At 47.1% G+C, this 26,253-nt stretch overlaps 1 protein-coding gene across 23 annotated transcripts in view; it reads left to right on the top strand.

The window, feature by feature from the left end:
• Window positions 1-26,253, top strand: part of EXD3 (exonuclease 3'-5' domain containing 3) — a 251,318-nt gene that overhangs the window by 115,259 nt on the left and 109,806 nt on the right. For 22 of the 23 annotated variants that reach the window (XR_002443616.1, XR_002443615.1, XM_021413929.1 and 19 more), the window contains 6 exons: window positions 13,247-13,413; window positions 17,985-18,123; window positions 18,493-18,706; window positions 19,436-19,545; window positions 20,556-20,766; window positions 21,839-22,005. Coding sequence is in view for 21 of the 23 variants with exons in the window: in XM_021413929.1 (XP_021269604.1) it covers window positions 13,247-13,413; window positions 17,985-18,123; window positions 18,493-18,706; window positions 19,436-19,545; window positions 20,556-20,766; window positions 21,839-22,005 (1,008 nt within the window). In the remaining 2 variants the exon portion in view is untranslated. The remainder of the gene's footprint in view (window positions 1-13,246; window positions 13,414-17,984; window positions 18,124-18,492; window positions 18,707-19,435; window positions 19,546-20,555; window positions 20,767-21,838; window positions 22,006-26,253) is intronic. The other variant, XM_021413936.1, reaches the window with a different exon arrangement.

Here is a 26,253-nt window from a genome sequence, read left to right as displayed (position 1 = left end):
ACAGAGCACAGCAAAATGACTCTTCATTTGGGGCAATAACTAGAACACGGTGTTGAACAAAGTTAAAACCAGTTTGTTTATTTAGGACTGTCAGCATATAATTACTTATTTTGCAAGATGTCTGGGACAATGAAGTGGTAGATATGGTGATGTTGAGCCAAAGGTCTTTTGGTGGCTAAATCAAAAAACTTCCCATGCTTGTTTCTGTGCTACTGTTTGCACAGGGGAAATGCTCCCTGGGTTTCTCATATGTTAAATCCTAAACTGTTACAAAATGAGTGCTCCGAAAAAATGCTGGTGTTTGAAACAACACTCCATGTTCTTCGGGCATTCATTGTGAGCTGTGGCTCACCATCCATCCATCCATCCGTCTGTCTGTCCATCCCTTTTGCCAGCTAGTCATTGGCACCTGTCTGTCCTTCACGTGGCATGTGGGACTTGAGAGAAGGGCACCTGGAAAAGCGGCTCCTGTTGTGCAGCTCTCCAACGTGCTCTGGTCTTGCATGAGAACAGAGCAGATGAGCTCTGCAGCCAGCTGTTCCTGTGTTGGGAGAGGCTGCAGCAAATCTCCTTCTCCAGCTGTGACAATGAGATAACTCATTTATTTTCAAATTTCTGACCATGAAAATCAAACCCTGTGAGCTCATAAGTCTCGTTCTGTGGGTGGCTGGGGGTGAGATGCTAGTAATTCAGAGCAAATGTACAACCCGAGTTCCACTATAATTCCAGGGATGTTATTCTACGTTACAGAGATCTGCCAAACAGCAGATGTAAAAGTAAAATGCCTTCCTTTATGCATGATACATTTGAAAAACTTTTGCAATTTCTGGTCCTTAATAGGTGTAAATTACCTTACACTACAGCAAAGAGTCGATTAAATCTTATTTATGTAACTACTTAAATAAATGAGAAAAATCCAAATGGCAAACATCCTCAGTGACACCAAGATCTAATGCAGTGTCTCTATACAGGACCATTTTGACCCCAATTAAAATGTAACTACCTGTGGAATAAAATGTAAGAGCTATTATGCTCAAGGAAGTGATTTTGAGGTGTATTTAAAGGGCAGAATGCAATTACTATTTTTTTTTTTAAGTTTTTGTGGCCAGAACACCTGGCCAATAATCCTGCTCTGGGGAATCTTTAATAAGAACAAGAGGTCAGAAAGGCCACTCTGCAAATAGCCGTATCTAGTGTCTTTCCCTAGGAGCCCTGAGCTGAGGCAAACATTTGAATTGGCTTGAGATGGTTTTGAGTACTGCAGTGTCCCCGTAGTGTAAGTAACTTAATATCTGTAGGGAATTAGGCAATCTCTGCAATGCAAATGGGAATTATATTCAGGAGGTGATTAATAAATGATGTGTTTCTCAGTATAAGTCTGCCTGCCAAATTACCTTTCACTCTCTTTGAGTGGACTGTTTATTCGGGGATATAATGGATTTCATCACTCAGACGTTAAATCTAGACTGGCTGTTTTCCTGGAAGGTAGAAGCCAGGAAGAGTTTAACCAACCGCTGCGTGGTGTCCCTTGCCAGTATGCATGGCCTCTTTTCTAGCAGGAAACCGTAGCTGGTGGGTGACTGGTTTAGTTTCTTCTGGCCTTACAGTCGCAGGGTGGAATCACTGGCTGCACTGAATGCTCAGGGCTCTGCCATGTGCTGGGCTCAGGAGCTGTCCCACTGGAGCCCCTCGCGGTGAAGCTGGAGTGGGGGAATTGCTTTTTATCTGTTGAAACCTTACAGGATTTCTTCCCCCATGCTGCTCCCATTTTTCCTTCCATTCCTCTTCCTGCATTTTGTCCCCTGCTCAGAGACTGATCAGTGGTGGCGGGACTGTTTCCATCATGGCAAGCAACTCCTCTGCTCCTGCCCCAGTCCTTTTTCTTTAGGTTTACTGTTCTCATCGGAGGCCTCTGGAGAGACCAAACAGCCACAACATGATGTTAAATATATTGTACCTGAGGCGGTAGTAAAGCATGGAGAAATTGGGCAATGCTAGTAGCAGGCGACATAAGGATTTCCTTCTATTTTTCAGTTCAGTTTGTAAGTGGTGTCATGCTCTTGCTGATAGCTGAAACACCATCAGATCTGCAGAGCAAAAGGGCTGATGCAGAAAACAGGTACATCTGTAGACATCTCTGGAAAAGCATAATGTGATTCTTCAGTTACATTCTGCTTTCTGGATAGAGAGCAGTAAATACGCGTCTGTACTAATGAAGTTGGCACTGTTATTCTAAAAGAAATGGGAACTTCTCATTTAACAAACCACAGCTGTTACGGGAGAAATACATGGGAAAAGGCGTGGTGTGCCTTCCATATCTTCCTATCTAAAGAAAAGTTAGCAAAGCATGATATATACACTTAAATATGAAGACCTCAATGTACCTCCTGCATGGCTCAGAGAGGACTGTTATGTGTTAGACCTGCAGGGCAGGTGTGCCTAATAATAATTATCGTAGTTTTATTTATAATCCAGCTATTTCTGGATAAATAAGTTGTGGTGACGCACAAACATACTAATGAATTCTAGTAGAATTTTATGCGAGGTACAAATAAGCTGTGAAAAAGGACAATTTTTGTCCATACCATCCACCAAAATATCAAAAAGAGAAAGTCAGGTACAAGTTTTTCTGGGTTGGTGGGAGATGTGTTTGCTCAGTAACCTTGGAAAATCAGCTGATGTTTGCTTAAATAAGGATCTACAAGGGCCAAGTTCTGGGAATTCAGGAGAAGCTTATGGGAGCTGAGTGTCCATCTCCTGCTGCAGTGAGGTGCTGATTGTTCTGAGAGCTCAGCACCTCTGTTTTAAAAGTGACGTCCAAATAGCCTTTGTGTACACACATAGTAAGTGCTAGAGACTAAAGAAAGGAAACAGGAGAGAACACACTGGGGAAAAAAAAAATTCTTAAAATTGTTTCAGTATGTTAGAGATGCTTTCTGACCTTAAAACTACTGCTGCCAGACAGGACTAGCTTGCTGCTAAGCAGCATAATAACATTTCTGTCACTGGCATGCATTCATTCAAAAGCACAGCTTCATCAGAAAGAGATTTGGTATGGTATAAAAAAGAGGGTAATTGGCTTATGGCTGTAGGTTGAAAGGTCAGCATTAGATTAAAGAGTAAGACCTTCAGCAAGCTGTTAGACCAACTGATATGCCCTGGTGGGATGTTTAATTCAACCAAATTGGAAAAACATTGCTTTTGTGAGTAATATAGGAAGTACTGTCATTCAAAACATTATAGGAGTATGTGGGACATCCAGGGTCCTTAAAAGCTACATCAGGAGTCTGACGTGATAGTTTCCAGGATAGCTGTTACTGACTCCAAACTGCATCAGCTATAGGGATTTGTGCCACAAAATAAGGACAGTCTAATTCCTCTAGAACTTAAAGCAAATGAATATTCGTGTTCTTTTTGCTCTAATGCAAAGGGAATTCTATGAGGAGTGCTAACACTGGCTCCTCCAGCAGAAGCAGGCAAAGAAGAGGACGGGACATTGAGCTTTCTGCTTCCTGCGGTAGCACAGAAGGACGGGATGTGTTCACTGCCCATTTGTACTGAAGCTTTAAGCCTCGTGCATGTTCACACACATGCACAGATCCACTCCCATGTTCTTATCCGGCCAGCAGTAAAACTATCCAGTCATTCAGTAATCATCCCAGCCTGTTTAAAAGACACTGTAATCGATCGGTACCTGCCTGCCTGCTCCCACAGATAGATACTGGGTCCTAAAGGCCTGTGCAAATCAGCTGCCTCTCCCAGAGATGGCTGGGCCCTTTGCAATTGATAGTTTGGCTGTCTTACACTTCTAGGCGAGATTAGCTCACCAGCTCCCTGCCAAGAAGGGAACCACATAAACAGAGGATTGTTTGAGAAGAAAAAAAGTTCCTCTCGATGGAGAAGTCATATAAATGGGAAGAAACAGGAAACTAATCTTCCCTTGTTTGCTCTGAAAGAATGCGTATCTCTGAGGAATGTCGTAATTATGGATTTAGGAAATCAGTCCAATTTGCCGGGGTGTGAATTTCAGAGTTCATTCAGTCAACCCTCTCAAGCATTTCTCCTTCAGAACAAAAAATCACTGGGAGTTTAAATGTACCAAAAGAGATTAAAGGAGAGAAAAGCCCTCTGCCAAGCTTTCCTTTCTAGAGATCCCGCAAAGATACTTTTATTGCGCTGGCTGTGAGCCAGATGGGGTTTGTGATTGGTAAAATAAGTGGTAACCCACGTTTTTCTTGCGGGCGTCTATTTATCATAGGCTAATGACGGGAGGAGTGAGGGCTCCAAACAAGTATTTCCATCATCAAGATTTTTGCTTATTCACTTGGAAGGCTTTCCTAGGTAGAAAGTGCCCCCGTTAGGAAGGCCACATAGCACAGAAACAATCCCAAACCACATTACTCGCTGTTTTGAAGCAAGCCTGCGCTGGAACAGGTCCATTAGCAGAGTGAAGCGAGGAAGAGGGGTAGGTGTGAACACGGGCACAGCGAGGCTCATGAAAGCTGATCAGACAACCTACAGTGTGCACTGCTGGGTGTCACAGCGTGGCCTGGAGAAGGGCTCCCTGAGCAGTCCTCAGCTCTCACAAAGCTGCCGAGAAGTGCAGCAGCACTGAAGAGACTTGAGGAGTCTGCAGTGGGTGAAGCTCAGGGCTGGGTTAAAAAGGAAGCAAAGAAATTGACTTCTTTCTTCTGTTTACTGGCAGTGAACATGGGAGATTTTATGTTAATTCAACTTCAGAGCTTACAGGCCTTTTAATTGAGGTAGTGATACAGCTGAGAACCTGCAGCTCTTTGATGACCGACCTTTCATGTAGCTATTTCCACAAGAAAAGTGCAGCTCAAAAGGGAATGGCCAGGCATTAGAGCTGCGTCCAGGCAGCGTAGTGATGCCTTCTGGTATGGAAGGACCCCAATGGGAGACTGAGGCAGGACAAAGTAATGGCACATTCCTGTTTTGTTGCTTGCCTTCGTAACAGCTTTTGACCTGAGCAGAGAGAGTGGTGTAGGAAGAGAAGGAGAAAGAGGTTTCTGAGGCTCTTCTCTTGCCAGCAGGATCTGCCCAGTCTGCACTGGCTGTGTGGAGCTGACGCAGGTTGGGCAGTGGCAGTAAATCCTCCTGTCCTGCTGGGGACCAGCAGCGCTGGAATTCCACCTCTCCTTACAAAGGCGTTTATGAATTCTCATTATGCATGTGGCTGGGTATGGGAACATTTAATTGAACGATTGGTTAGGTTAATTGGTATACTGGTTTAGCTTGTTAGGGTTAATATTGTGGTTTTCCAGAACAAACGGGAAGGCGTCATGGTGGCTTCAGTTCCTGTGAATCCTGATAAACTGATTAAGTGTAATCCTGCTCGTTCATGTAGCAGCAGCAGAGGAGACACAGCGACAGTGGTTTTGTTCCTGTAGGCTCTTCCTCTTTGCACATCTGCAGCTCTCGCAGTCCTGGAATGAAGCGGTGCTTTGGCTCTCTGTTCTCATCCCCACAACGCTGTTGTTCTCTGGCAGCATGCGGCTGTCACTCCGGAACCTTGCTGTGCTTTTGTAGCTGGAGTGCAGTTCCTGCAGACAGATCCTGTAGTGCGAGTGGATGTCACACACTTCTGCTAAGTTGGATTTTGAAATAATCCCATTCTGATGGCAGTCCTTCAGGCGGCCTCAGACTTCAGCTAGGTCATAGTTTAACAGGAAGCGTCATATTTTCCTCATGCAGGAAAATATGCTTCATGCTTCAAGACACAAAATAAAATAGAGTTATGTTATGGTGACTTCTGTAGAAAGTTTATGGGCAAGTATATAAATCTTCTTAGGCTTGAGAGAACAGGGGAATGTTGTTGGATCGTTAGGAGATCAGGCTCGGTGAACTTCAGTAGCAGTGTAAGCCACCTAATGTGCAGTGTATGGTGGGAACCCTCGCTTTCTTAAACTGGGGAGCAATTGGCCATTTGCCACTGTGACACTTTGTTCGTGTGTGTGTGTGACAGGATGACAAAAGGCAGATAGATAAACGCTACTTCGGAATACACTGGGAAGATAAGGGATGCCAGTTTGTCTTCAGTGCGCTGTTACTGGTCTTAGACAAAGCATCTACTGTGATAAGTAACATATTACTTTGTGCTCTGAAAGAGCTTGGCCCATTTCCCCATCCTCATTCATCTTCACTCTTGCCAAGTGCTGGAATCTTCCCAGAAAATATCTCCAGCCTGCCATCGTGGGACCAAGAGGTGTGAGAAATCTGGAAGCATATCAAAACTGTGCGGCTTATTTATTCGGAGCAAGTCCATGGTCCTTTGCTGGTCCCTGTGCTGAATAATATTCAGCAATTCGGGGGACAGGGTTAGGTTAGAATTCAGAAGAGGCCTCTGCAGCAATAGTGAAAAAGAATTTTTAGTCTATTTGCTAAGGAATTGTATTCATTTTGTGTTTTTATAGATGCCATGTGATTATTTCTTTCTCCAAATAACGAACCCTCTCTGAATAGGGTTAGTTTGACTCTACAGCTCATTAAAGGCGTATGTCTGCGACATTCCCTGCGCAACTAGTGGAGAGGAGGATAAATACTGCAGGTGAATGCACCCTGATTTTGTGCATCCATATACCTGGAGCTGTTGTGGGATGTAATTAAGGAACATGAATTAATTATGGGTTAAAAAGACAGAAGTTGTGGTGTTCCCTCTATGAAAGTCCCTCAGAGTGTCAGGCTGCACCTACAGTACTGAACAGAAGAGGACCATGAAGTGATCCCTGGCCCCAGCTCAGGAGTCACTGGCTGACACATCCACGTGGCTCAAGCCATCTTCCCTCCTGCGAGGTCTGGCTGAAATAGATGGTGACACGCGTAGATGGACAGATGCATGAGCATGGAGGGATGGATTCTTTTGCTAATGCTGTTCTGCAGGCCCAGCAGTGGTGGCTCATCAGACAGTACGAGCAGATTTTTCAGGGCAGCACTGAAGAGGCTGCGTTCACATGCTGGTGGGGTTCGGTGCTATGCACTAGTTTTACACATGTATCACGGTGCCCTCTTTCCTAAATCCCCCGGTGTCCTGAAACAGCTGGGGGATTGCGTGGCAGACAGTTTGCTTGGGCATACTGGCAGCACTTTGTAGTTTATTACCCTTTTGCTATTAAACCTGGATTTCTGTCTGGGCTGGGGCTTCCTGCAGCCAAGATCAATACCTATGTTCTGGTTGGCTACTAAAGCTGCAATGTTTGGGGTAGATACAGAGAAGTAAAATTTTGGATGGAGAACTTTTTCGTCTCTGAAGTAGGAAGTTTCATGTGCCCTGTGAAATGGGGCTGTGACCAGCAGTCGGTTCATCTGTCACGCAGCTCTGAACTGGGTGACGGTTGCTATGAAGGGGTGCTCAGTTGTCCAGTGTTGTTATTTTCTAAAAAAAATTCTCAACTTCTTGCTTAATATTTGTTGAAAATACTCGCTCTTCAGTTCCAATTTTGGAAGCAGTGTTCATTATTTTACCTCTGTACCTTCTCTCATCTGTGGCAGGTTGAGCAGATTTTGGAGACGTGATGATTTCATTTGGCAGGGATGAAGAACTTCCCTCAGGGGCTGCCTGCTCCAAGTTTGGAAAGAATCCCAATGCAGGAAATGTATTTTGGATCTCCATGTCAAATTGTTGAGTGTGATCAGGGCCATCCTGTACTCTGGTTAGATGAGATCTTGGGTGTTCTTAGCTCGGGAGGTGCTGGGGACTTGAAAGCAGCCGTCGCTGCAAGAAGCTGCCTGTCTTTGTGAAGAGACCTGCTGTGATGCAGGGCAGGGCAGCACTGATCACAGAACCAGAGGTAGTTTCAGCTTGAAGGAGCCTGTGGAGGCCCTGCCTGGCTCCACAGTCCCTCTGGACTCTTTTCAGTGCTTTGGCACTCTCAATATCACATTTTTTTTTCCTTATAAAATCACAGAGTGGCTTAAATTGGAAGGAACCTTAAAGATCATCCAGTTCCAATCCCCCTGCCGTGGGCTGGCTGCCCCCCACCAGCTCATCTGCTCAGGATCCCATCCAACCCGGCCTTGGGCACCTCCAGGGATGGGCACCCACAGCTCTGGGCAGCAGTGCCGGGGCCTCACTGCCCTCTGAGGAAAGGATTTCCCCCTCACACCTAACCTAAATCTCCCCTCTTTTAGCTTAAAGCCATTCCCCCATCACTATCAGTGTAAAAAGTTGGTTCCCCTCCTGCTTGCAAGCTCCCTTCAAAGTGCCTACTTGTCATTTCTGAAAAGATCTGCCTCCATTCTACCCATGACAGCCCGTGGTAGAACAGACAAGAACAGTTATATTCCTGCATACACCCCAGCTCAGCCTTCCCTGGGCTGACCAAGCCGAGCTCCCACAGCTCCTCGTACAGCAGTGCTCCAGCCCAGCAGCCAGCTCAGAGGCTCCTTGCTGACCTCTCTCCTATTTATCCGCTTCTCGTTTCCACTGGGGTGCCAAAACCATGCTCCAAGTCCCAAAACGGTGCCCTAAGCCCCCAGACCAGGCCCCGAGTCCCAAAACGATGTCCCAAGTCCTGGTGTGGTCTCCACACATGGAGCAGAGGGCAGGACCCCTTCCCTCAGCCCCTGGCTGTGCCACAGCCGGGCTTGCAGGTTTCCAGGTGAATTTTAACAGACCAGCTAGACATTGATTTTTCTCCTGGCCACCCTTTGATAGGGGCGGCTGCACTCCTGAGCAAGAAATTGCACTGGTGAGATGGTAAGAGCTGCAGAGGGGAAACCAGTCCGGGCGCAGCGCTGGCCGGCGGTCACAAGCCAGCCGCTTCCTCCAGGTGTCCCAGGAACACAGCTCCTTGAGAGGAGCCCGGCACGGCGGCACGTTGCCTTCCAGCGCTGCCTTTGCCTTGATCCGTCCAAGCGATATCCAAGCTAGGCTCCTCTGAATGGCCTCTCAAAGAGCCGGCTCCCACAGCTGATGGCGGGGAGGCTGGGAAGCCGAGTCTCCTGATTCACAAAGGTAGTGTGAACATGCCCCAGGGAGCCCACTGCCAAAGCTGTGTTGAAAGGGAGAAGAAAGACCACTTCCCCGCCATTGATGTGGTAATGGCCTCCAGAACACTGAAGTGTGGCTCTGTCAATGACGCACTGATTGCTATCTGAAAGTCAGTCTTCGGGGATATGAATGGAGGCTATTTTGTTCTTCTTCGGTTCCTAAATTAGTGCATCTGAGCAGCCAGTGCTGGGAGAGAGAGCACAGCTCAAGTGGTGAGAAAGTCCGTCTTTCTCATGCTGCTGCCTTTGTGCGCTGGCCGCGGGTGAGCGGCCGCCCGCTTTCCCAAGGAGCCCCGCTCTGCTGTGCGAGGGAAGCTGGCCTCTCCTATCCGAGAGCCGTGTTCGGGATGTCTGCAGGTCCGGATCCCCCTTCTCCGGGGGCTGTGGTGCTGCTCGGGGTCCCCGCTCTGCTCTGATGTGTAAATCCTTTCCATAAATGAGTTACTAACGCAGCAGCTCTCCGCGTAGCACGGACAGTGCCACCTGCAATCCAGAAACCTCCATCGCAAATAAAACAGCAGTGAAAGCACGGTGGGATGCTCCGGGGAACCTGGAGGCACCTGCGGCATCGCAGTGACCTCAGGAACGCTCCTGACCTCCTCCATCGCTTGCAGCAGTTTTGTCCTTCCGAGCCCAGGTTTCATTTTCCCCCTTTACAGTGTCTGGCTCTAAAATATCCTACATGACATTTTCTCTGTGCTAACAGGACATTTTCCTGTTGTTTCTAGCAGCACTGGAGAACAGGAGAAATTGCCCAAGACGTTCAAAAGTTAAAACCTGTCCACATGTAGTCGGTGTCACTTGAGAATAACTTCACTGCCCGGTAAAAGATACGGGGGGAAAGTGGAGAGCTGTATCAGACAGAAATGCAGCTCAGCTCACACAGATAAAAGTAACCTAGGGCTGCTGAGGGTGACTTCCAGAAAAGATACTGTATATTTGAATTCCACATTATTGATAACAATGAGGAACTGCTGTGCGTTAAGGTCAGGACATTGCTCAGCTTGCTCTGTGCTGAGTGTTAGGAGCTGTGTGAAGCGTTTGGCTGGGGAAGAACTGGATTTACGGGTAGATAATCTGCAGCAGTCATTTTGGAAAGCTTTAATCATGGGTTGGTGGTGGTGTCAGGCATTTCTGTGTGTGCCTATGGATTAAAGAATGTATGATACGTCTAGAACTGGGGGAAGTAAACAAGCCTCCTGGTACATGTCATCTTCTCTTGCCTGGATGTGTGGCTGATGCTCATCAAACCACCGCGCCGGTTTCCTCTTCAAGTGCCCGTATCCTACAAACAAAAGGCGTGAAATGTCACCCAGAGTGCAGTGTTTGTCCCCGCATCTGGACCCACGTCTTGTGGGACCGGTTTCCACATTCTTCCTTCTTGCAGAGCGGTTGTGGTGGAAGCCTTTCCCCTTTATAGCAATGTTATTTTTTTTCATTTAAAGAAACAACAAATAACAAACAAAGCTATTTTCCATTTCAGAATGCAAGACGTAATATCTCTGGAGAGATTAACCTTCTTTCCAGAGTTGTTTTTGTGGTTGAAAGAATAAATCTGTTATCATTAAAAAAAGAAAAAGATCTGCACCTCATTATTTCCAGAAATAAAGCTGACACAAAGAGATTTATTAACAATTGACTCCGGGTGAACTGAAGAGAGATCCAACCCCAAAGACTTTGTGTTGTAGAAAAAAGGCAGAAAGACAATGGGATGGACACAGGGGAACCTAGAAGAGGGAATTGCTCTGTGATGTTAATAAGAAAATATGTTCTTCTGGGGAAGGACTGTGAGAAGCGGCTTGGCAAACTAGGCAGGAGTTATTCCAGCGCCCTTCCTGTCCTAGGTGCTTGGCGGAGTCAGCTGCATAGAGCAGAGATGTGAGATGCAGCGTCTGGACTGGCATGGCCAGAAGGAGGGGTGCGGGGGGAGGAAGTGTAGAGGGCAAAAGCTGCAGTGTGGCAGCTGATCCTTTCCTGCACTGCCCCGTCGCCGTGTGCTTCCCTTTCCTGCTTCCCTCCTGCAGCTGAGCTCCAGGTTGCCCCTGCCCTGCTTCCCCCATCCTGCTGACATTGCTCCTGCTGTGCCACCGGCCTCTGAGGAACAGCAGTGAAAGTCTTCCTGCTGGAACCGTGGGAAGAGCAGTGTTGTGGCAGCTGGTGAAGTGGCAGGGGCGCAGACGTGGTGCTGAGGTGGCAGTTTTTGCGGGCAGGCTGGCTTCCATGTGCGCTACCTGGATGCCAAATGCCTGTGGCTTTTCTTCCAGGCCTGTGCCCCCTCCTGCACCTCTCCGGGGTTTTTGGTTTGGGGTTTTTTTTCGTTTGTTTGTTTCTTTGTTTTCCTCCCCCTTTACCTCGAGGCCATCACCAGGTTTGTTCCCTGATCTCTGCTCAGGGCGTCTGCTTTGAAGAAAACTTCTCACCTTTTAGTTACTGAAAGAATGTGAGGAATGAGGCCCTGCGGCCCCAGCATACCACCCAGCGCTGCTGGCACATGCAGGGGAGGAAAAGCAAGGTGCCTGCACCCTGGGAGCAGCCTCTGACTGCAGGAGCTTGGTGGGGCGGCGAAGGAGGGATGGCAGGAGCATGCACAGCTGGGCACTTCATTCCCGTGGCCTTTTGCTACCCTGAAAAAGACTTGTTGGTAGTGCTAGCAGCAATATAGCCGTATATCTGCAGAACCTGATCCACTGTGCAGTTTCGACTTGTCGTAGCAATTAAGTTTCCTTGATGATATTAACTTCTAAGAGAGAGTAAATCAGTCAGCAGGGCTGGCTAGAGCAATGAGGGTCTGGCTGCGGTGGCTCTGGGACATACACAAGTGCAGACGGGCTGGCTGGGCAGGAGGGGTTACTGCCACCCCCTGCAGCTCTCCTGACTGTTGGGGTCACTGTACTCTAATTTCCTGTTACAGCTGCTGTGTCGCAGCGCCCTAAAGAGCATCCAGCAGGAGGGTGAATGAGAGAAAAGAGCCTTGGTGAATCTGAGTGTCAAAGTGGAGACTCTTACGGGCCCTATTTGTCTGCCCATAGCTGCTCCCTGGTGCCAGCATGGGCAGTGAGCTGTGCTTCCCCACTGGATTAAGCCACAGACAACCGTGAGTTTGTGCTTGTGCCCCCGGGCTCTGAAATGTGCTCGGGCACATGCACACTGTTCACTCCCACCAGAAAACATCTGGGAACAGGGAACATCTCAAACTGCCTTCCCCATTTGCAGGTGTGCATAACTCAGGCTCCTGCAGTGACACTTGAGATTGTGTTTGCCTGTATAAGCAATAAGCCAGTTGTCACGTCCATAGAGGCCTGGAATAGACACTGAAGGAGGAATATCTGCTCTGGGTACCTCATATAATCAGTGGGGAAGGAGTTGGACTTCCAGAGCAACCAATTTCCAATCCAGGAGACCGCTCCTGGCCCGGACCCATTGGCCGTGCTGGTCAGGTCTGTGCTGGTGTTGCAGGATGTCTGCATAGCGTCTGCGGCATTTTCCTGCAGGAGGGACCTGGTGCCTCTGTTTTCACAGCAGTTGTGTGAAAACTGAGGAATGAGCATTATCCTCGCAGTGCACATCAGAGTGTACTGCTCAGGAAAGCCATGTTGTGTCCTACCTTGAACCCACGTGTGACTGACAAATTGTGGAGTCCTGATTACCCAAGCAAGTAATCCCAAAGCTCAGAGAGACCCCCTGCTACTGTCTTATCTGCAGCCATCCTATGGTCTTCTCCAAGACATCAGCAACCCTTCAGAGCCATGTGTACACACACAGCAAGTAAATTAACCCAAAAGCCAGTCTCTACTATGGTTACCTGCCTAATGAAGCCAAAAAGCTGTACTCGCTGGTCAGTCACTGGTTCTGATGGTGCTGAATATAATTAGTGTCTGAGATCAGCCAAATAATAGGCTAGGCACCAGTCTGGCTAAATGGCATTGCTTTACCCTCGCTTATCTCTGCTGCACCTGTGGCTTTCAGGCAAGGTGATATTCCCTGGACAAATACAGTTCAGAGCTGCCTTGCTATTGAGGAATCCAAAGGGCCCGGTGGCCAGATGTGCTCTGTCTCCTGGCAGAAACAAGTGCGGCACTTGCTGGTCTTGAACAATGCAAGTCCTGCAGCGCAGGGATTCCTGCTCCTTTCTGCACTGGTTCAGGGCCCCCAGGAGGACTCTGTCTCCTTGGAGGGGTGAGGTATGCCCACAATGGATGTTGCACTGACGACTTTCTTCACCTCTAATTCCTTCCAGAGCACAGTTGGAGAGAATCGATGGCTTCAGGGGCACCTGATACAGTTGCTGCTCAGATACTGTGATTTGAACACAGTGGCGAGATGGGCGCAACGCTGCAATTTGCCCGAGGAGATACTGCCTTCTGAAGTGGCTGATGAGCTTCAAAAGCTTGAGATCCAAGAGAGGTAAATACCCCGTTTCATGCCTGTTCAATGCAGATTACTTATCATACAAGGACTGTGTATTTGCTTAAAATAATCTACCATAATGCTTCCTTGGTGAGATAATTTTGCGAAAACTTCCTCCATTGACTGAGATCACATCTTGGCGACGAACATGCTGCATTTGCTTTTCATAAGCCTGGAAGTGTCTGGAAAGGTGCATTTAAAGCTCACTCCTGAGAATTTAGAAGCTGTATGAGGTTGTTTCCTGCTGTGGAGAGGTCTTCAGACTCTCTGCCAGATCACCAGCACAAATGAAATTATGTGTGTAGGATCTGAACACACATTTACTTTATTGAGTTGATTACATGTCTGTCTACATTTTCCATATACTCTGCATCCCCCACTGCACTGTTAGCTGGTTTAATATCTTTTGGGAGACTTGTGGTCAACAGAATAGTTTTAAAATTCCTCAAAATTTCCTAATCATATTTGTTTGCTTCCTCCTTTGACAGCTGTTCAGCCAGTCTGTAGTTTTTGCTTCATCCAAAGCTCTGAGAAGTAATTGGGATTTTTGACATTCCTAGAGGAGTCGTGTTAATTGAATTTGGGACGAAACCAGACTCTCGGGCACAAAGTTACCAAGTGATGTTAACATGTCCTCAGCCCCCTGATTAGTTTCTGTCCCCTTTCCATCCTCTAATGCAATCCCCACAGTGCAGTGCCATGGATCCTCTCCTGCTTTGGAACCCCATGTTGTATGTAGCAGGTGAGCCAATGGAGGCTGTCTGATCTCCACCGTGAGCTCGGTGTGGAGGTGTACCAAAGCTTTGTAGTCCTGGGTCTGGGTCCTCAGGGTACACTGTGCTGTGTACCTTGGAGATAACAGCCCCACATCATCCTCTTCCTGCAGCAATGTCCCAATCAGTTGCCCAGCTATGCTGTACGGAGGAAGAAGGGCTGTATTTGGATAAATTATGTATTACAAATAACGTGCTGAGCATCAGTTGCTTGCTTTTTACTCACATGAGTGATGGTGTTTCTGCCACACTTCAGTGACTCTGCCCACAAGCATTTCAAAGTGAATCACTAAAGTAGTGTTGTGTTCGGCACCATTTTTTAAACCTTTTTTTTTTTTTTGGAGAAAGATCTGCACTACTGCAGGCTCCTGCAAGTCTTGAGGAACTGCAAAGTCTGCAGGTGATGCTGCATGAGGCTCTTCTCAGGATCTCACCTGGGAAATCTGGAACCTCGGGCTGGGTGAGGTCTGGTCCCATGAACCCAGGCTGGCAGCCTCTGTGCCCACGCGTGTTCACGAGCCAAACTCCTGCAAGGCTGCAGGCTACCACAGTCCTTGGGTTCAGAGTAATTACCATTGCTTTGCTGGCCTGTTGCAAGCAAGCAGCATTTTCTCTACTCATTCAAGGGCAGGAATTCATCTAATTGGATTCTGTGCACAGAAGAGCACCGATCCCTGAACGCTCGATGCAAATGCAGGAGAGCTGTGGGCTGTGTGGTTTTGGTGGAGCATAGCTCAAAGCCTAGCTGACATTCTAGGAGCAATCACAAGTTTCCAGGCAGAGTCAGGGCTTCTGTCAAAAACAAAAGAGGAAGCAGAACCTCAATGCATTGGGTCCCTTACGATGCTGTTGTTATAGGCGTCAGTCACCTTACTGCAGAGTGCTGGGACTTGGCACCTTTCACCTGATGTCTCTGTTTTACCCTTCTACCCTCACTTGTGAAGTGTGGTATTGGTTTTGAGACTGTTTTTTTTTTAACATGGAGACTGGTGTTTCTAGTTCAAAAACCTAGTGAGATTAGAGGAGAGTTTGTGGGAAAATCTTGACCACTCCCAAGAGGTAACTATTTACTATGATAGCTCATATCTTTAGCATCCTTCAAACATAACCCTTGGAACCAGTAATATGAGGGAGTAAGTTCATGTATGGGGCTGACCTTTTCAGTGCATGTGATGGAAACCTGAATCTGACTGGAAATGGACTGTGGGTCCATTTGGAGGAGTTGGTGGTGGCATCACACATTGCCTGTCTGGGAAGGATTAAAGCCAGCAGAAGGTCAACCACCACTGCTCCTTTGGTAGCAAGTTGGAAGCTTTCAGCTCCACCCCCTTGGTGCAGCAAGCAGAGGCAGGGTCTGCATGCCCTTGCTCCTCTGCTGCTCCTCATGGTCTCACATGTTGCTGCAGAAGATGCAGTTGCATCCAGATGGTTTGGGTTCTTCCTTTTACCTTTTGTTCTTAGCATAGAACTTTCCTAATGATGTCATTCATCGGATTTATGAACTCCCTCCAACAGTTAGGATCTGTCACAGGGTGCCTGGTTAATGCTGACCTCGCACTAAGGAGACCATATTTAACAGAGCAAGCCTGAGACTGGGCAAGGTTGCCTGCTCTGACAGGTTCATCATCAGGTTTATTGTTTTCAGCACTAGAGCAAATTTCCATCCCTGGAAGAGGTGATTCTGGAAAAATAAAAAAAAAAAACAACCTGAAGCTTTCCTTAACTAAAAAATCATAGTTTTGGAGTATAGGTTGGACTAAATTGCATTAATTAGAAGGTGAATGAGTACATCATGTATTACTATTTTTAATGGTGATGATTTGGGGAGGATATCACGGATGGTCTTTAACAATTAATGTGCTGAAGTTCGTGGATCTGATCTTTCTCCCAGTGCAGAACTGCACAGGTTCGTGTTCAGGTCCCATGTCCCCACGAGAAATATGACCCAGATGTACTCAGCCTGAAAACACTGTCTACAAAGACCCACTTCTCCAGACAGTACATGGCTTTGTTGGAGCACAGGAAACTTGTCTCTCAAGGACACGCTTCTGCTTAGATCTGATGCACTGTGGAGCTGCTTTCTCCTCCTTCCTGGAGCTGCACCAGCTGCCTGTTGGGAGCCAGGAGGCTTTTACATGAGGTGTAATCCCTCAGAACACAAAGGGGTGGTTAACAGGAGCATGACCTAGCCACAGACTGTGCGTCTCAGGAGATAAAAACCAAAGAGGTCAGGAATATCAGCGCATGTCTCTGCTCCAGGAAGCCTCTGCCTTATGCGAGTGGAGTGAGGGCATGCTGTCTAGCATGTGCTCTGCTGTCCATGAGGCATTGTGGCAGACAAGCAGAATCCTTTGTTGGCCCAGTTTTGCTCATCCAGTTGTGCTACCTGCTGCAGTAGCTTCTTTAAGATTAGTGGAGACATGGAACCTAATAAAACAGTCTGTCTGCCTTATTATTTATTGAGTTAATATTGCTGCAGGTTGCCATAGAGGGTGTTCACAATGTAGAGGACAAGGTGGTACCCGCACATAAGTGACATCATCTCTCCACTGGTCACAGCACATGCTCCTCCTGAACTCTGCAGATGAGAATATTCCTGGAGATCTGAGACTGCACACCTTCATTAAATATTTTACACAAATATTGACTTCCCTGTGCACACAAATACATGGAAAGGAGTGTTTGTACAGTGAAAGCTGCTCTGCCACAAAATTAGTCACACAGTCCCCTAAACATAAGGTTAGTAAATATTTTCTCAGATAATAAACCATTTCAAGTCTCTATGGGAAGGAGACTATCCAGAAATTTGTGATATGTCCAAAATAGCTGGATATTTTTATTAGCTTCTTTCCTCTGATTGCATCATCTGGCTGAGATGCCGCAGCAATACGCTGACCTTCGGTTCCAAGGCCATTTCATGAGACTCTGCTGCATTTTGTAAGGAAAATGCGCTGTGTAAGATCCTGTTGTTGGCATCAGCTAGCTCATGTCTGCAGGCATCTTCCCAGCAGTCCCATGGTGTTAGTGCAGACACTGAACCTCTCTGTGTGGCACAGCTGAACGCCAATGGCACGCGCTCTGTGGGGTCAGCTGGCAGCGTGTTCTTGTTCTGCCCATGTGGACATTTTACAGGGAAGGGGATGGAGAAGAAGAAGCTGGATAGCAACAGGCAATCCGTGAATCTTCTGCTACAAAAACAATGATCACTCCCTCTGGGAGCGATCCTAGCGTGGAACAGCCTGAGGTTCTCATTCTGAGCCAGTTTATGTTGTGGGGAAGTGAGAAGCTCCTGTTTGGACACAGTGCTGATCTGAGATGACTTTGTTATGTGTCACACCACGGGAGCTAACAGACTTCTATGTCAACCTCAGGGGCTAATGGCTGTATCTCTAAAATGTGTTATCTCTGTTAACGTGGAAACAGCTGCCCAGTGTTGTCATCCAAGCTTCAACAGTTCTGGGAAAGAGAGCAGAGCACTGAGGACTGGGACTGGGACTGGGACTGTCACAGGTGTTTTGGTTTGAGTGTTCTCTGCTGTGGATACAATGTGTGAGCGTGGTGAGATCTCGGACACGGCACCATTTCAGTGGTTTGTAGGAATGAAAAGAGAAGGAGAGTCAGAATGCAGGAGATTGGGATTATATGGAAAAGGAGGAAAGAAGAGGTAAGAGTGGAGTGTCATGGGGAAATACAGGGCCAGGGTGAAATAAGGGGCTTGAGTCTCCCCAGGGTTCCTCCAGACCAGCATTTCCCCTCGTTGCATAGTTTAAAGCTGTTGTACCTGCTTCTGTGCAGGGTAGAAGAGGCTACAAAAGAAGAGAATTACAAAGAGGTTAAGAAGAAGGATTATTACCAGCTTCCTATTCCACGTGCAAATATTCACTTCTTGCAGAATTGGGAAGAGATGATGCTGTGCTGTGAAAAGGTGCTGCAGGTGAGTGTTACTGTGCTATTCACCCTGGAAGATCAGGGAGCAGAAACTGTGTAACAAGCTGGTATATGGGATTGCTTGTGGGTCGCTGCCATCAAAGGTCTCCCTCCTCAAGTCAAGGACTGCAGTGAGGCCTGAAGGCTTGTCTGCCTGGGGTCATGCTGGGAACTGCTGTAGCTGGGAAGCCCCACAGGGGTAGCTCAAGTGTGCTGTAAAAGTCACTTGAGATTGGTGTCATTTGCACAGCAAAGAGATGCAGTTGTTGAAAAGGCAATAGTTGTATCCTGGATATTGACTGTTTTTCAAGCTATTTTGGGCAATTTTTAAGTGTGGACAGTCTGCAAGTGTAGAAAGTTTTTGTCTGTGTTGCAGCCTGGGCAGATTGTTGGCATTGACATGGAGTGGAGGCCTTCGTTTGGCATGGTTGGGAAGCCCCGTGTCTCCCTCCTTCAACTCTCTGTGAGGGATGAGGTGTTCCTGCTCGATTTGCCACGGCTCCTTGAGCAAGCTGAGTTGAAGGGTGAGAAAGAGAAGCTTCCCCATTTCATCCGGATGCTCTACTCAGATGCAGCCATCACTAAACTAGGTAACGTGCTTCTCCCCTTTCTCAGGTCTTGAAGGCAGCTCAGCTCTGTGTGAAATGCCTAGGTCCTGCTGGGGTTGTCATTCTCAGTCCAGTTTGCATGGGATAACTTTTGTACCCTGGGTGTTCAAAGAGTGTCTGTATGAAGAATCAGGGTGAACAGGATGTCTGGTAATGGTAGATGTCTCTCTTTTTCGAGCTAGATTTCTGCGTTAGCCTCCCCACTCGGGCTTGGGATTGTCTTGGTTAGTTCTACACCAAACCCTGACTTGCACCCAACCTTCAGTGGTACAGGGAAGCCGGCTGTCCAGAGCTTTCTGGATTTGTTGGCCCTGTCCCAAATCAGTCCTGCTAGACACCAACATTCTACAGCTTACCATACCTGGTTTTAGGTTCTGCTTGGAGGCCCTTGGGCAGGAGTTCAAGGGCTTATTCATTATCCTCCCACTGAAGTTCCTAGAGGCTAAAGGCTTCTTGCGGAGTTCATTCTGTTCACCTTTCCCCGATCCAGCAGATTTTAACAAAACTGAGTTTAAACTCAGTCTTTTCCATCCACTTGTTCTCACTTAGGAAAAGGAGAGATGGTAGTCTGCATTATTCTCTATCTGAACAGACTTTCTACCAAAGTTTATATAAATATCATCAACATTTTGTCTTCAAACTAGAAAAAGCTGCAGCACATTAGCCATAATTTGAGTTTTTCTAATAGTGTGATTTTTTTTTTCTCTCCAGGTTATGGGATGTCTGGAGACCTTAGCATTCTTGCAGCCACATGCTCTACTTTGAAAGGCATGGATAAGCAATCACGAAGTGTAGTGGACCTACTCACAATAGACAAAACAGTAAGGATTAACACATGAATATATGGAAAATTGTGTCTTCTGCCTGTGCTGGTAGATAACTGGCATGATTTCACAGCTCTATGTTTTTACATCCTCTGTTGGCAGAGAGATGGCTAAGTGAGTGAAGAGACCTTTTCTGCTTCTGGCCTTCATGGGAAATCTGATTCTGTAGCAAAACACAGAAGCATTTACTTTTCATCAACTAAATAGTTAGTGCGTGATATACTAATAACCTTTCATAGACTTCATAGAAGCTATGAAAAAGTGTAACCAAATGGAGACACTGCTCCATTCAATCAGAGGAAAGTTTTTGAACACGAGGCTGCAGGTGGGTTCAGCATGGGAATTTCTGTTCAGCTGAGATACAGATGTCTATGGGTTAGCCCACAACTGTTCTTAGCAATCTGCAGAATTCTTAAGGACGACCACTTTAATGGGTAACATTTGCAGAGCATATTTAAGGCTTCAGGTTGCGGAGGACCCAGATATTTGGGACTGATAGCTTAACCTGGGAAGAGCAGCGGTGTCTGAAGTACCTGCAGAAATGGTTGGCTCGGTTTTATCTGAGAATTGGCGACTTCAGAAGGGCCGTTGCCCACTGTGTTGCAGGAGGACCTTTTCTCTGGATCCAGGGGGAGAAAGGTGCTGAACTACTGCTGTGCTTTCATTGAGTTGGTGTTCAACAGCCTTTAGTGTGGCTGAGTACCCTGCAAATCTCCGAAGAGCCTCAATCACAGCTCCGCTTCTGTGATGCAATGTTGTCAGACAGTGCACTTCTTTTCCTTCCCAGGAAGGAAGGATTTCTTTCCAGCAAATGCATTTGTTAAGCAAATCACTAGACACTTTATATATCTAATGCCATCCCAGCCCTTGTCTGAGACAACGGGATTCAGTGTGCCAGGCAAGATATAAAAATGAGAGATCTGCCGTGTGTCCCCACCCACCAAAACAGGAGGTGTTGCAGGTTTTCTTTTATTACCATGTGTTTTGTATCCTTCTCTTTCCATCAGCTGCAGAAGAGCTCCATTGAGTGGAAGAAGGGCAGCCTGAAGGTCGATGAGCTGTCTGCAGAGCAGAGCTATGAGGATGGAGGGCTCAGGCAGCCGGAGAAAGGGCTCAGCCTCTTGGTGCAACACGTACTGGGGAAACCGCTAGATAAAACGGAGCAGATGTCCAACTGGGAGAAACGGCCACTGCGGGAGGAACAGATCCTCTATGCAGGTCTGCTCACTGACTGTCACAAGGTGCATTTGTCCCTCAAAGGCCATGTTTGTCTGTTGTCTGCCACCAGTAAAATCATTAAGTGGCAAATGGAGAAAATGGCTTTGCAGATTCATTCCGGTATGGAGAAGCCGGTGCATGTTATGTTTGTCCTTTTGCGGACGCGGTTTTAATGGTTGAAGTTTAAACTGCCCAGTGATTCATTATTTCTCTTATGAAAGAATTCCTGTGCTTTGCAGATTCTGTCTGATGAAACATCATCTCAGTGGAAACTCCTCTCAGTAAATGAAAGGAAGAAAGTCCGCTTCCTTCTGCCTCATTTCACAGCGTTTCTGGGAAACAAATGCTGTGTTCATTTGTCGTAGCGAAGCGCTTGTTAGAGCAGGGTTAAAAGTGGGTAGACATGGTGTCAGAGACTGTAGCACAGAATCAGTGGAGGCAATGGTGGCATTTAGTGCTGATTACCCCAGAGTCAGAAGTCTGAGTCTAAATCTTTTCCTGAGGCATCAAAGGACGGCCTACTGAAGCGAACCAGCCCTTTGTTCAGTTCAGCTATCCTTGAAGTTGACACAGTTCCCACAAAAGTTAATCACCAAGACTTGTTAAACTGGCTTGGAGACTTAGCTCCCATTGCAAGGAGCGGAGGCCGCATGGCAGTGCGTGTGGGCAGGTGATTGCAAACAACTCAGTTATGACTTTTTAAGATATTGCATCTAATGGGGAAGTTACCTTCCCATAGCCGAGATGCCGTAATAAGCTGTGGGCAAGCCGCTGCTCAGGAACAATGGAGAGTAAAATGGTTTGGCTGAAGCTATGGCTTAAACAGGCACACTGCAATTTGCATTACGTTAGGGCAGAGATAACAGAGGGCCTCTCACTTTTTCGGTTCCTCTGCATTTATTTTGTGATTGTGCAGTAAAAGAGTACAGGGTGTAATATTAGCACGCTGGAGCTTCACAGGATATGTGCAGTCAGTGGAATTTACAAAGATGAAGACTCTTCTTTGCATTGGGAAATCTTCTGTTTGACTTTTGAGTGAAACCAGCTGATGTTCATATTGTGTTCTTTTCAGCTTCAGATGCATACTGCTTGCTGGAGGTCTACGAGAAACTGTGTAAGGATCCAGCAAGCTTTGGTCTGAGCTCAGACCTGACTGAGAGTCTGGTGGGAAAACCAAGCGTAAAACCCAGGGCAAAGAAGCAGCTGAATAAACAAGAGGTACCGTCACCTTCTGGACAGGTTTGTAAACAGCTTCAAAGAGCTGCATGTTGCTCAAGACCCCTGTAAATCATACGTTGCTTTGTCTCTCAGTCATAATAGTAGCTATGCCTGGCATGCCTGTCTGTAGTCTGTTCTCAGGACTATTGCAGCAAATATCTTCCTTGCTCCTCCCCTTTACTGCTAAGATGTATTTCCTCCTTGGCATGCCTCAATTTGGCTTTCCCTGCAATTTTAGCTTCATTTCTCTTTGCAAATTGTTGGTGCAGATCTGTGTGGCATAATCCAGCTAACCTTACTGGTAGAAATGCTTCTTCTGTGTTTCCTCATTGATGTGGGTTTGAATTCTGTAGCCTAGGTGTTGCATTAATCAGGTTTCAACATTCTGGCTTCCTTACTCTTGCTTTTAACTGAACTTCTACACTTTGGTTTCATAATGGGAGTGCCCCCTTTATTGCATCTGCAGTGAAAGTCTGCTAAATTAAAAACAATTAATCAAAAAGTCTTTCTGCTGATGGTTTGTGTCTGGCCCCCAGCCCACCACTACACAGTCTGTGACTATCCTCCCCCCTGCTATGTACCTTGTGGCAGAGTTTTAAAACTCAGCTGGCAACTTGTAGCTGTGTGAATGCTTAAATATTTTGGAACATGACTTGTCCTTCTCTCTTAGTAACAAAGTTTTACTTTCAAAATGCAGCCATCTCATTGTTTATGCACCTATGAGAACATTAGCAGAAAACAAGTTTTGTTTATTAACAGACAAGACGTACTGGTCTTTGTCTCTTTCCGAGTAGTCTCAAATGTGAATTCAATATTACCTTCCCTAGAAACATAGAATCATTGAATGGCTTAGTTTGAAAGGAACCTTAAAGCCCACACAGTTCCAACCCCCCTGGCGGATGTCAGCCACCAGATCAGGTTGCCCAGGGCCATGTCCATCCTGGCATTAGATGCCTCCAGGGATGGGACATCCACAACTTCTCTGGGCAGCACTGCCAGGGTCTCATTGCCCTCTGAGTAAAGAATTTCTTCCTAACATCTAAATTTCCCCTCTTAGTTTGAAGTCATTCTCCCTTGTCCTATCACTATCAGACTGTGTAAAAAGTTGTTCTTCTTCCTGATTATAAGCCCCTTCAAGTACTGGAAGGCCGCAATGAGGTCTGTCCAGAGCCTTCTCTTCTCCAGGCTGAACATTCTGAACTCCCTCAACCTTTCTTTCCAGCAGAGGTGCTGCAGTCCTCTGAGCGTCCAGCAGCTCCACATCTTTCCTGTGCTGGGGGCCCCAGGCCTGGACCTAGTACTCCAGATGGGGCATCACGAGGGCAGACTGCTGCTTGTGTCCAGCTCTTTGTCCACCGGGACCCCCAAGTCCTTCTCCGCAGGGCTGCTCTCAAAGAGTTCTTGATGGGAGACCATCTGTACTCATATCTGGGATTGCCCAACCCAAGTGCAACACCTCGCACTTGACCTTGTTGAACCTCATTAGGTTACATGGGCCCACTTGTCATGCCTGTCCAGGTCCCTTTGGATGGCATCCCTTCCTTCTGTTGTATCAGCTGCATCACTCAGCTTGGTGTTGCCTGCAAACTTGCTGAGAGTGTACTCAATCCCACTGCCTATGTCAGTGATAAAGATGTTGAAGAGCACTGGTCCAAAGATGGACCTCTGGAGGACGCCACTTGTCACTGGCCTCCACCTGGACATAGAGCTGCCGACCACAACCCTCTGGCTGTGACCATCCTACCAATTCCTTATCCACTGAATAGTCCATCATTCAAATCCATCTCTATCCAATTTAGAGATAAGGATGTGGTGCAGGACCATGTCAAAGGCCTTGCAGATCCAGGTGAATGACAACGGTTGCCCTCCCTTTGTCCGCTGATGCTGTCACTCTGTCATAGAAGGCCACCAGAAGGGTCAGGCACTATGTGCCCTTTCAGAAGCCATGCTGGCTGTCTCAGATCACCTCCTTATCTCACATGTGCCTTAACATCTCTTCCAGGAGGGTCTGCTCCATGACTTTCCCAGACACAGAGGTGAGGCTGTAGTTCTCCAGGTCTTCCTTTCTCCCTTTCTTATAAATGGGAGTGATGTTTCCCCTTTTCCAATCTCCAGGGACTTGGGAGCCACTCTGGCAGCCACGACTTTTCAAGTATGACTGAGTCCGGCTCAGCAACCCCGTCAGCCAGTTCTTTCAGGACCCTGGGATGCATGTTGTCTGGCCCCATAGACTTGTACACGTTCTGCCTCATGAGGTGGTCTCAGACTTGCTCCACTCTTACAGTGGGAGGGGTTTCACTCCCCTGACCCCTGCCTAGAGATTGAGGGACACATGAGGCATGGGAAGCCTGGTTGCCAGTGAAGACTGAGGCAAAGAACTCATTAAGTACCTCAGCCTTCTCCATATCTGAAGAAACCCTCCCAAAACCCTCTGGGACAAATCTGAAGTTTTCCCTTGCTGCTTCCTAAAGTGTCAGTATTCCTTGGCTCTTCTCTGTCACTCAGCAGTTCATCCCCTTCCCCCATCAAATCTAGCGAAAGGTCTGGTAATAAGCCCAGCCAGCTTGCTGCCCAGTATTTTCTTGCCCCTCCTGGTCTGTTGTGCCCCATCCAATGTCAACGTTCCCGGTCGTTTGAAGGTGTGTCCTGGTTCATGGCACCCAAAGCCCTGGGCATGACACCATCCACACAGCCACTCATTCAACTGGTCTGTTCTCCTCCTTCCGCCCAGATCCCAGACTCCAACCAGGAGGACTGAGGAGAACACTACCTGTGCTCCCAATCCCTTCAACGTATTCCTAAGGGTCTTAAAGTCTTTTTTGATGTTTTTTTGGTTCCTAGTCACAGCCTCATGTGACCCAGCTTGAAAGACCAGGAGTGGATAGTAGTCCTCCGGCTTTATCGTACATGACATCCTCTTCCTGATACCACAAAGATGGGCTCGTGGCAGTCAGCAGACCTCCAGAGAGGTTTGCTGTCCATGGTTGGACAGAGATACTCTTGATCACAACCACCTTTCCAGTATCCTCCTTATCAAACGTGTAAATCAGCAATATCTCATTGGATAGTAAAGTGCAAAGCTGCTCAGTAGTTTCCTAATTCCATGAGCTCTGTGTTCATGGGAATACTGTGCATTACAGCAGACCTGACTGGCTGCTGCAGAGATGGGGAAAGTAAGTACTTCAGGCTTGAATTACCTTGTGAGCTCCTGGGTCATCTTTGTATTCTGTACAGTCAGATTCATTAACCAAGAGGTAGTTGGTAAAACCCGGACTGGGATTCAGAAAAGCAGACTTCTCCTGACTGCATCCTGCCTGACTCCAAGCTCTCTTTCTCAGTGTTTCCTTATCCACTATCTGAAGTGGGGCTAATGACACTGTTCTCCTTTAGAAGCCTTTTGCATTCTGCTGGGATGAAACATGAGAAAGAAGCTACATATGGCATAGTTAGCCATTGAATAAACACAACTAAGAGCCAGCTGCTGCTCCTCTACATCTGTTTGAAGAGAGGCAGCACCACACGGTTGAGTATTTTCTGGCTACCTCAGCATGGAAGGGTCAACTCGATCTGTTATCACAGCACCCTGATACCTCAGGGCATGTCTGCATTCATCAGGGTCCTTGCAAGAGCTGGGGGCAGCCCAGCCTCTCCACTCAGTGCTGCAGAGCCTTCAGTGCGTGTAGCAGCTTCTGAGAGTGCAGCATCACACAAACTGACCTCTGGGGTCAGTTCTCTCAGTCAGCCCAGGTGTGTCTGAATGGTGCTCCACTGCATTTCCAGGCCTGAGTCAGCTCCTGCAGAACTAATCTGAAATGCCTCAAGGATAGCATAGAATCCCAGAATCATAACCCTGCATAGGTGGTGCCTGTGCCGTTCTGTCACCCAACAGATTCAAGTTCCTGAAGGCAATGCTGAACCCTGGAGGCTCCTTATTAACTTCCCTTCTCCATGCATTTAGCCATTGTACTTCTGGGAGCCTCCCAAAGACAAAGACTCCAACTGCAGGAACTCCCCCAGCAGCAGACATTTGAAAAAAAATAAACAGAATCGGGCACTGTCTATTTTTAAACTTCCGAAGATAACAAGGCTGACACGACTGCTTTGTCTACCTGTTTCTCCCTCTGTCTGTCATATTCCCTTCCCAAAGAATAGTGTTGGCATATTTATATTGATTGCAGTCTAATTTGATAGGGGATAGCAGTGTGGAAGATATTATTTCTGTCTGTGTAGAGCATAGAGGCCAAGGTGGCATTTCTCAAGGGAAAGGCT

The sequence above is a fragment of the Numida meleagris genome, chromosome 16 (genome assembly GCF_002078875.1).
Source record: "Numida meleagris isolate 19003 breed g44 Domestic line chromosome 16, NumMel1.0, whole genome shotgun sequence".
In the NCBI taxonomy this organism is placed as follows: domain Eukaryota; kingdom Metazoa; phylum Chordata; class Aves; order Galliformes; family Numididae; genus Numida; species Numida meleagris.
Note: the sequence above shows the minus strand (reverse complement) of the source record. Positions and strands in the feature narration are given on the sequence as shown.